The sequence below is a fragment of the Dipteris shenzhenensis genome, chromosome 8, assembly GCF_047967505.1.
Source record: "Dipteris shenzhenensis isolate YYH24624 ecotype China chromosome 8, Dip_SZ_1.0, whole genome shotgun sequence".
Classification (NCBI taxonomy): domain Eukaryota; kingdom Viridiplantae; phylum Streptophyta; class Polypodiopsida; order Gleicheniales; family Dipteridaceae; genus Dipteris; species Dipteris shenzhenensis.
This window is the reverse complement of record NC_141603.1, coordinates 36,577,391-36,588,826: the sequence shown is the minus strand read 5'-3', so window position 1 is coordinate 36,588,826 and position 11,436 is coordinate 36,577,391. Positions and strand designations below refer to the sequence as shown.

General features: G+C 42.7%; 1 protein-coding gene across 1 annotated transcript; it reads left to right on the top strand.

The window, feature by feature from the left end:
* Nucleotides 1-2,826: 2,826 nt before the first annotated feature.
* LOC147899449 (uncharacterized) lies at nucleotides 2,827-11,231 on the top strand. Its single transcript, XM_087377728.1, has 6 exons — nucleotides 2,827-3,228; nucleotides 3,459-3,577; nucleotides 3,663-4,208; nucleotides 9,755-10,067; nucleotides 10,298-10,416; nucleotides 10,502-11,231. Exons 1-6 carry the CDS (start codon nucleotides 2,917-2,919, stop codon nucleotides 11,076-11,078), a joined length of 1,986 nt encoding a protein of 661 aa, XP_087233854.1. The 5' UTR covers nucleotides 2,827-2,916; the 3' UTR covers nucleotides 11,079-11,231.
* The last annotated feature ends 205 nt before the right edge of the window (nucleotides 11,232-11,436 follow it).

The following is an 11,436-nucleotide window of genomic DNA, read 5'->3' as shown; positions in this document are numbered from 1 at the left end:
CTAGTGTACAGTTAGTCATTTGTTGTGTGCTCTCTAGCTGTGCCCTCTCTCCTCATCTCCACTCTTCTCCTCTCCCCTCTTCATATTTTGTCACAAGAGACAATTGTTGGAAAGTTCGCAAATGTTAGGGGCAATGCGGATGGTGAGGAAGGTCAAGGTGGTGATAATGTTTTGAATGGACTCACAGATGCCTTCAATGGTTCCTTCCTCAATTCTAGATTGTATTGAAGACAATGAGGATGGAGAGGATGGCCTAGAACCTTCATGGAGGAAGGGCCACAATTTGTTATGGACCTGTCTGATGATGGTGTCGAAGAAATGTCTTACTATGAAGAGGGCAATGATCCAGTCCCTCTAATGGGGGTGTAGCTGAAGAATTCACAATGTTTCTTCCCATGCCAAGGGAGACAATTTGGAGGCCATTGCCACGGAAGGAAAAACCATACATAGACTTCTCGGAGCCACAGATATTGACTCAAAAGAACTTCTCGGAGCCACAGATATTTAAAACTTTGAGTTGAGAAGAAAGAGGAGGTGGAGAGGGAGAGAACACAAAAGAAGCAAGAAGCAGAGAAAAAGATATTGGCATGAGCTGCCGCAAAAGCTAGCTGCAAACAAGAAAGGGTAAAAAGGGGAGGCCCAAAAGAGGAAGCGAGAAAGCAAGGCAGAAATTGAAGCCCGAGTGAGGGCAGAAGTTTTTAGGGAGTTGCAAGAGAAAGTCTGAGCGGATGCAGTTGCTCCACATGATGGGACAACTCAGGCGTTCAAGCCTCCCAACAGCTCATCCTTGCTTTGCAAATGGTGTTGCAAATAGTCATAGTTCTAGGCAGAAGGGTGCCATTTGGATATGAGATATACAGGGGGGCATTTCCTAAGACGAACTACAAATGCCCTCGAAACACTACGATGACAGTGGGATCAGAAAGCTTGAGTTGCTATGGCCTCTCCCCTTGTGGAGAAGGAGCTGTGAGTGGGTCGAGGCAATCTAGTTCCATGGTCTTAGCTCAAGTCCATAGGCTCATTTTCACACTTTCGACCCATGGGCTTACGGGGACTAGAGCCATGTACACGGATCCATGGAACATGAAGGGTATGTATCCATGCAAGGAGGGGGGGTTGACTCGAAGGCCACATACAATGAATAGGTTGTGCAGAAGTCCATAATTGTACAGGCTTTGCTGTAATTTTGTTGCATGCTGCCAGTTGGTTAGGGACTGGGGACGTTGCAACTTTGCAACTCCCTTATGTAAAGGCCCCAATTTTTCCAATTTTACACACTGCCAGCTGGTTTGGGGATTGGGAACATTGCAGCTTTTCATCTCCCTTATGTAAAGGCCCCAATTTGCCAGCTTTGCATGCTGGCAGCTAGTCCTATGAACAAAGATAGTCCTACTTTGTAATTGCTCATGTTACCCCAAATTTGCAACTACGTACTTGGATGCACCCTTTCTTTTGCATCATATGTTGTGGCATGTCTATCTTTATGCGTTAGAACATGTAATCATCTAGATGGCTAAATTTGTCAATCCATTGACTTTGCTTACCCTACTGGAGTGCGAATACTTATCTTCAATGAACTGCATTCCAAACCTCCAGGTCTATGGATCTCCTCCTTTGTCAATCATCATTTTGCAAGAGTCTTAATTTCCCATCGCTGCCAACATGTAGCTACGCTTGTTGCACCATCCTTGTTCGCATGTGATCAAGGGTTATGCTTCAAGCACAGAAGCAATTCAAACAAGCGACAAGGAATTGTGGCACTCACACGACCTGTAGGCTTCTGGATCTCCTTGTCTTGTCAGGCTTCATATTGCAAACGACACAATTCTCGAGAGCGTTGTCAACATGCACTTGGGCTTGGAGCACACCCTTGTTCGCATGCGATCAAGGGTTATGCTTCAAGCCCAAAAGCATGTCAAACAAGCGATCAAGAATTGATGCACTCACAAGAAAGGTTTGCCACGTACACTTCTAAGATCAAAGACTCTCTACAAACCTAGAATTGATGAGAATTACCCTTCGTAAGCAACCACAACATGGACCACGCATGCAATAACTCTTGCAACACATGTGCAGTAAGACATAGCACAAAAGACCATATGGCACATCCAATGCAAGCAACCGTAACATGAAACACACATGCAACAAGACTCGTAACACAAAAGACATGCCACAAAACACATTATGGCACATGAAACACATATGGAACAAGACATGATGTTAGGCAACAGAAGACTAAACATCAAAACATGGAACAAAAACCCTTCTTAAAATTTTGAGCTGGCAAAACTCAATCCACAAGTCATGGCTGAACACAAGGGACTTAACATGCAGAACGAATTTTCTGAAAAAACAAGAAGTCTATGGCAAGATGCAGCAAGGCAAAAATCCCCGATTTGGCATGCTAAAAACATGCACTTCCAAACCAATAGCAAAAGAAATGCATGAATAAAAGTGCGAATAACATGCGTCTCAGAAAAGAAATACACCAAATTTTTGGGTTTTGAAATCTCGAGAGGAAACATGCGAAATAATACTAATTCTCCACATAGGTTAGGCCAAAAGCATGCAAAACGACTGCCAAAACGAAAACGACGTCTTGGGCTTGCTTGTCCCAAGAGTGCACCTACCCCTAACATGGAAAAAAAGGAGACATGCGCACGTTGTCGAAGAAAGGAGGGGGTGGAAGGCACTCTAGAAGGGAGAGACGTGTTCGACATCCAGTTGTGTGTGAGAAAGGGGGTTCGTGTAGAGAACCAATCGTAAGTTCTTTCATTGACTTCAAAGGCCTGTCATAGGGACGTTCTACTGCCCTGCATACTTTTTTCGGAAAGTTGAATTGTCAGCTTAGGCGGAGTTATACGAGAATAGATCTCCTACCAAGAGCCTTTTCTCCCTGTTTTGCAGCTCCCTAGCATGCGTTCTTTGTCGAGCAGAGATGGCTCTCCCACTTCTCCTCCCACTCCTCAGCACGAGATCACCCAGTCAGAATGGGCCGTTTCCCGCATCCTTTCCTTTACCAATCCCCCCACCGTTTGTAGACTCGCATCGGTGAACCACATCTTCCTTGCAGCTTCCGAATCCGATTTAGTCTGGGGGAAACTTTTGTCTCGCCTCTCTTGCCGTCGTCATCTGGAGTCCGAGGACAGCTCTTCCTTGCAGAATTGCTCCAAAAAAGAGCTTTTCTTTCGTCTAGCTCGCTCCATTTCGTTCCGCGATGGCACCGAGGTACCAACTTATCTTCTTGCTCTGTGAAATGGTTAAGGTTAGACAGTTAAGGATAAACCAGGCTTGTTCTTCCGGCAACCCTTTTGTTTCGTTTTGTTGTAAACCTTCTTTTCTTCTGGCCGTCCTTTCTCTGATGGGGCACTGGAAGCGAGGATCAAGCGCTGACAATCCGAAGGGTCATAATCGGCGAGATCGGACTCCACTGAATGAATTTCTTACACTGTCTGCAGCGGTATTGGCTCGATCGTGCCACTGGGGCCGAGTGCTACATGTTGTCGGCACGAGCTTTACAAATCGCCTGGGGAAGCAGCCCACAATACTGGAAATGGCTTCCTCGCAAGGGCGCATGGTGAGTCGCCGGCATATTGTTTGGCAGACGGTGGTCGATAAGAATTTGAGCAGCGCCGTAATACTTTCATGTATGTTTGAGGCAGGTTCCGGGAGGTGGCATATTTGGATAGGGTGTGCTGGTTCGCAGTACATGGCACGTTCAGGGAGATGCTACGACCCGGGAAGTATACAGTATCATTCCGAATGCAAATGGCTAGAGAGGATATGGAAGGGGAGGCGGAAACGCCAAGTCTACGACTGGGAATGAGAGGGCGGCCAAGCGGTTGGGAGACAGCACCGGTGAAAGTGAGTGTGCAGACATCAGAAGGAGAAGTGGTGGCGAGTGAGAGGAAGCTTTGTGAGGAGGGGTGTTTTGAGAGGAGCGAGAAGCCGGTGTTTGAAGAGAAGGATGAGGAGGAAGGGGATGTGAAGTGGGTTGAGTTGGATGCAGGACAGTTCAATGTAGAAGGTGACCACAATAATAAAGGGAATGCAAGGGAAATAGAGATTACAGTTGCCATGCTTGAGATTGAACGGTTATATTGGAAGGGAGGCCTCTTCTTGGATGGCCTTATGCTCCGACCCTCCTCGTCTCTCGGTCGCGCTGCTACCCGGCACTTTGCGACACCACCCCACAATCTTGCTTCTACCTCTTAGGATTCATTCAAGCCATGGAAGAAGAACTATGAAGGTGTAATGCACAAGTGATGTAGACTTGTTCTTCACAAGTTATTGAGGGTGAGAATGAAGGCATAATGGAGAATGAAGTCGTGGTAACTTTTAAGTAATCCCAATCTCGTAGTTATGATTCATCTCTCTCTCTCTCTCTCTCTCTCTCTCCCACACACACACACAGACACAAATTTGTCTCCACACCTCCCCCCCCCCCTCTTTTATTACCCTCCCTAACTTCGTTCCTCACCGAGTTATTCTTCCCCCTACCTACCTCGTAAGTGCAGGTCTTAATGAAGGCTTTGCACTAGAAACGAAAAAGGGGATTTGTGTATTTTTTAGAATTTTGGATAGTTTGTTGTCTACTTTTATCCTTTTTAGTTTCGTTAAGTCATTTACTCCTCCCTCTTCGTGTGTGTGTGTGTGTGTGTGTGTGTGTGTGTGTGTGTGTCTCGTCCTCTTTTCCTTGCTACGCGTCCCATTCGTCTTCTTTTTCATTTTGGATCTCCAAAGGCAAGCCACTTGAGCTTTGTTCAACTTGTTTTTTTCCCTCTCCTCAATATTTACATTTTAAGTACTATTTAACCCTTAGTTAATACCCCCCCAACCTCCTTTAATATTCTCATTTTTATTAATAACTAAAACTCCCCTTTTCATTTTTTATTATAATTCATTTTTACTTTTTTTGACTTTTAACTAACCATTTCCCCCTCCCTTTTCTTATACATCATTTCCTCCCCTCTTACACGATTTTTAAGCTATAAATTAGTATTAAATTCATTACTAACCTCATTTATAATTTTTTCTTAAATAGTTAGATGCATCGCCTCACATCTAATTCTGCCTTTTTAATCTATATTAACTTAAACATTTTTCTTACATAAACATTTTTATTTTCTTCCCCCTTTTTTTATAATACTTATTGTCCCCCCTACTAATAAGTTACCCCTTTTTATGAATTATTTTGCTATTTATATTTCTTTATTTATTTTTCTCTTTCTTTTTCTTTGCTTATATATAAGTGATTGGCCAAAAAATTTTTACCCACACTCATTTTTAAATAATTACTTTAATTTAGTCCTCTATTGCTCTATAATAATCTGTGACCCATAACCCCCCACCGCACTCCTATTAATTGACTACCTAATTATCACCTTACTGCCTTACCCTGTTTTTACCCCTAATCAAATCGTGCTCTAAGATCCCTTCTTACCTAACCAACCTTCCTTACTACTTAGCCACCCCACCACACCATCCCTTGCTTTCATTATTTTGTGCCTTCTACTTCTCTATTTAGCTCCATTTCTTTGCATCTGCTCACACTCTCTTCCCATTAATTCCACTCAAATCTTCATCTCCCATCCTTGCTCAGCTCCTACTTCTCTTATTCCTTCTTCTAAGTTGCTAGTTCTTCATGTGCTTTGGAAAAACTCTACCTCTTCATCACGTATAAAAATATATATATTTGTTCATCTTTACTTGTACCATTCTATTGTTGTACCGATTTTTATATATGCGCCTCTCTATGTGTGTGTGTGTGTGTGTGTGTGTGTGTGTGTGTAATTTAAACACTCCACTTACATGTTCTCTGGTTGTCAGCTTGTCTACCTGACGTCAACTGTTATGCTTATCTGTGTATATATATATTGTATACTTATATATTTTTACTTACTTATATATATATATATATATATATATGTGTGTGTGTGTGTGTGTGTGTGTGTGTGTGTGCATTTCTTTCCATCACACTCTATTTATTCCTCCTTCTACATTTAAAATCTCTCTCTCTCTCTCTCTCTCTCTCTCTCTCTCTCTCTCATATATCCTCCTTTAATTTACGTATTTTTTGTATTATTGATTCTTTTAAAAGGTTTCTTATTGGTTTATTGTGCCTAAATCCTTCTACCCCCTTGCCTCGTAAAATGGGTTTAATTTTATTTCGTTTCAATTTTCACTATAGTGGTTTTGCTTTGCATTTGGACTCATAAGAAATCCTTCGCTTGGAAGTCAAACTTAATAGCTTACCTAATGACCCTTAATCTAGTACTTCTTTCAACAAAATTTATTTAAACGCAAGCAATTGATTAATTATTAACTCATTTATGTAGATAAAAGCATGGATTATCGACTTTTGGTACTGATCCTTGGAATGTCTCTATTGAGGGTGTGGAATACCCCCCTCTTTTAAGTTATTTATTAAACATAAAATAAAGGAATCTTGAGAAGGGTGTGGATTACCCCCCTTGATAAAATCATTCAATTGTTTTCACTCGTGGGTGTGGACCTTGACCTCGAAACCTGGACGCCCAGATGGATTCGACACTTTGTGCTATTATTGTGTTCCTTTATCAAACACAATATTATTATAAATTCTCAAATTTGTTGATACTTTTGTAAACTCTCAAATTTATTGATATTTTTGTAAACTCTAAAATTGCTACACCTCTCAACGTAGGATTCTTATATAATTTGTCATTGTCTCAATTATAACAATTTATCCAATTAATGGAATTAATTGTGTGGGGTCATTTATTGATGGGATTTATAAATCTAAACACACACACAAATCTCCCAACTATCCTTCGATCAAGCTTGTGTCATACAATTAATTCACATTCAATTGATAAATCTTTCGTAAAGGAGTAAAGCTTAATAAGAAAACCTTTTCCATGTTTAATATCAGCTTTGGTTGGAAATATCCAAAGAATATTGCGGTGACATTCTACAAACCTTTGGATACTTTTTGCAATTTTCCAGCAGAATCATTATCTTGCATTTGCGCTAACTCTAAAAGATTTAAACCATCTTTACAAGACTTTGATGACTTTGGGTCCCATGTTTTATTAACAGACCCCTTGTTGTGTAAAGACTTTATGATAAGGGGCCTTATTCCCTCTATTCTAGTGAATCTGTATCTAGTTATCAACAATGAAATTATGTTTCGTGTGGTCCAAACTTTGTAATTGGAAATTTGGATGTGCATTAATACAACTTTAGACCATGAGAATTTCATCTAGGAAATAGTCCTTTGAGACTTTAAATCCATCTTTCCTAATCATAGGTTTGATTAAAAAACCTTGGTTCTATGACCAAAACATCATGGACAAAGTGGAGTTTCTTACTCACCACCTCTATATTCCTGGTTTAGATAAATCCTCTCAAATCCCAAACTTCTTGTGAAAAAAGTTAATAAAACTTGCTGCTGCCAAACAGAGACTTATGTCTCTTGAATTCTCTTCTCTTTGACCACTGCAACAGAAAAAGAAATCTCTAAAAGTGTAGCAATTTATTCGTTATCTTATGACATTACTCTCCGTGCCAAACCTACTTTCCCCTATCTTACGGGTACTTATAAAGTACATAAAAATGCTTTTAGATGGCTTACTAATGCCCATAATTGCTTGTTGCCCATTATTACTGATCTCATCACTAAGCTGCTTAAAGCTCTTGATTGTGGAATCCAGGAGTATACTGAAAGACTTCATAAAGATATTTGGATTTTTACTCATGTTCGTACCTATGCATATTGGATTATTCACAACCAATATGACTTCCTGATTAATTTACCAAAACATATCTTCTCTGTGTGTACCTCTGACATTATGTCTTTCTATGAAGCTATTCCTCACCAAGGAATTAGTAGCCTTATTGAGTGTCAAAAATTTTATCAAAATCCTACAAAGCTGCAGCTATCTTGATTTCAAGGGATAAATTGCAACAGCTTTCAGAGGCGTTCAAGGAGGTGCAGCTACTGGTTATTGACGAGATATCCCTGGTTGGCCTCAACACTTTCGCGGCTGCAGACTCCCGCATGAGAGAAATAAAGCACAACCACGATCAACCTTTTGGTGGAGTCGATGTTCTACTATATGGAGTCCTATACCAAGCAAGCCCGACCAAGGATTCATGGATATTCGATGACAAAGCCACACCATCGACCATGCTAGGCTCCTTCTGGGGGAGCATGCTCCATTACTACGAGCTACGCAAACCCATGTGCCAGAAAGACGGATGCTTCCTCGCATTATTCAACAAGATAAGGACAGGATGCCAATCAGATGCTGACATCAAATTCCTTAACAATGAGCACCTTAAAAGCCCACAAGAAAAGCACTTCATACCTCACCTTTTCTACACTAATGCTACCAAGGACACCCACAACGACTACGTTTTCAACATCTTGCAAATAGAACCTCACATCCTACTCGCGAAAGACATAAAGCACAAAACTTGTAGTAAATCTGTCAGAGTGCCAATAAACATGTGACAGACACGTGGGCTTCATTGCGAACTACGCTTAAAAAGGGGAATGATTATAGAAATTTGTTCATGTAACTTTGATGTCACAGACGGGATTGTTAATGGTGCGGATGGGGTGTTCATGGACAGTAACATAGCTGCCAAGCCACACATCATTTGGATGCTCTTCAATGAACCACACTCTGGATTAAGATCACGGTTAGAGAATCGACATCTATACAAGGATGACACTCCGAGACACTAGACACCAATCCTACAAGTCGTCCGCAAGTTCCAAGTTGGAAAGAACCACTTCAACACGATATCTAGGAAACAATTCCCCCTACAACCTACTGCAGCAAGAACAATGCACCGATCACAAGGACTTACAATGCAGTCAGTCGCATTTGACCCAAAAGAAATACATGCGCACGAACTAGTTTACACTGCACTATCGCATGTACGCGAACCCTCCAACCTCTTCCTTCTATCAAAGCTAGAGCACAAGCACATCAAAGTTGCCCCTTTAGTTACAGAAGAAATATCAAGACTAAGAGACACGCGCTGGTGGCCATTCGAAAAGAATGATATCTCCAACACAGATAACACGAATTCACTAGTTCTAACACTCAACACAAAAATCCCTCATTCATCATGCAAAAGACATTTCCAAACTCGGGTATCCTAGCAAAAATAGCTATACTATGCGTGCAAGAGTCCAGAACGACTACTGCGAATACAATTTCATTTCCTCCGCTTTTAGATGTCTGCAGACACGACGGCGTGGGCATTGCTACTTTCTACAAACTAGATTTGAAACTAATCCAAGAGAGTCACATCGAGATTGACAAGAGCCAGATCCAACTCACTATGTTCGAAACCAGTGGAGAGGAAACATTTGGAATACTTAACACATACAAATCACCCAAATCAAAACTTGACTCCATACTAGGATCAATGCACAATCTCATGCAGATCATTCCACAATCTGCAACAAGATATGCACTAGGCAATTTCAACATTGACATGAACCACTCCTCCGCACAAATGACACGGTTGCAAGACTTCATGAACTGGTGCAACATGTTCTTGACCGGCAAAGGGCTCACAACAATCTACTTGCATACAAAGACATCACTTTAAATCAACACACTGCCTTATATCAATTCCGAAGGGCAGGCCCACTGAAAAATTTCACCTTGTTTCGGAAAGTTGCTTAGGCGTGGGTTACACTCCTGCCAAGAGCGTTTGTTTTTATTCTTCTCCGTCTTTTGCTGCTCCCTAGCATGGGTTCTTCGTCGAGCACAGATGGCTCTCCCACTTCTCCTCGCACTCCTCAGCACGAGATCACCCAGTCAGAATGGGCCGTTTCCCGCATCCTTTCCTTTACCGAACCCCGCACCGTTTGTAGACTCGCATCGGTGAACCACATCTTCCTTGCAGCTGCCGAATCCGATTTAGTCTGGGGGAAATTTTTGTCTCGCCTCTCTTGCCGTCGTCATCTGGAGTCCGAGGACAGCTCTTCCTTGCAGAATTGCTCCAAAAAAGAGCTTTTCTTTCGTCTAGCTCGCTCCATTTCGTTCCGCGATGGCACCGAGGTACCAACTTATCTTCTTGCTCTGTGAAATGGTTAAGGTTAGACAGTTAAGGATAAACCAGGCTTGTTCTTCCGGCCGCCCTTTTGTTTCGTTTTGTTGTAAACCTTCTTTTCTTCTGGCCGTCCTTTCTGTGATGGGGCACTGGAAGCGAGGATCAAGCGCTGACGATCCGAAGGGTCTTAATCGGCGAGATGGGACTCCACTGAATGAATTTCTTACACTGTCTGCAGCGGTATTGGCTCGATCGTGCCACTGGGGCCGAGTGCTACATGTTGTCGGCACGAGCTTTACAAATCACCTGGGGAAGCAGCCCACAATACTGGAAATGGCTTCCTCGCAAGGGCGCATGGTGAGTCGCCGGCATATTGTTTGGCAGACGGTGGTCGATAAGAATTTGAGCAGCGCCGTAATACTTTCATGTATGTTTGAGGCAGGTTCCGGGAGGTGGCATATTTGGATAGGGTGTGCTGGTTCGCAGTACATGGCACGTTCAGGGAGATGCTACGACCCGGGAAGTATACAGTATCATTCCGAATGCAAATGGCTAGAGAGGATATGGAAGGGGAGGCGGAAACGCCAAGGCTACGACTGGGAATGAGAGGGCGGAGGATGCCGTTGCTGAGGATGGGGCCAAGCGGTTGGGAGACAGCACCGGTGAAAGTGAGTGTGCAGACATCAGAAGGAGAAGTGGTGGCGAGTGAGAGGAAGCTTTGTGAGGAGGGGTGTTTTGAGAGGAGCGAGAAGCCGGTGTTTGAAGAGAAGGATGAGGAGGAAGGGGATGTGAAGTGGGTTGAGTTGGATGCAGGACAGTTCAATGTAGAAGGTGACCACAATAATAAAGGGAATGCAAGGGAAATAGAGATTACAGTTGCCATGCTTGAGATTGAACGGTTATATTGGAAGGGAGGCCTCTTCTTGGATGGCCTTATGCTCCGACCCTCCTCGTCTCTCGGTCGCGCTGCTACCCGGCACGTTGAGACACCTCCCCACAATCTTGGTTCTACCTCTTAGGATTCATTCAAGCCATGGAAGAAGAACTATGAAGGTGTAATGCACAAGTGACGTAGACATGTTCTTCACAAGTTATTGAGGATGAGAATGAAGGCATAATGGAGAATAAAGTCGTGGGAACTTTTAAGTAATCCCAATCTCGTAGTTATGATTCATCTCTCTCTCTCTCTCTCTCTCTCTCTCTCTCTCTCTCTCCCACACACACACACAAATTTGTCTCCACACCTCCCCCCCCTCTTTTATTACCTCTCTTTTCCTTGCTAAAGCCTCCCTAACTTCGTTCCTCCCCAAGTTATTCTTCCCCCTACCTATCCCGTAAGTGTTGGTCTTAATGAAGGCTTTGCACTGGAAACGAAAA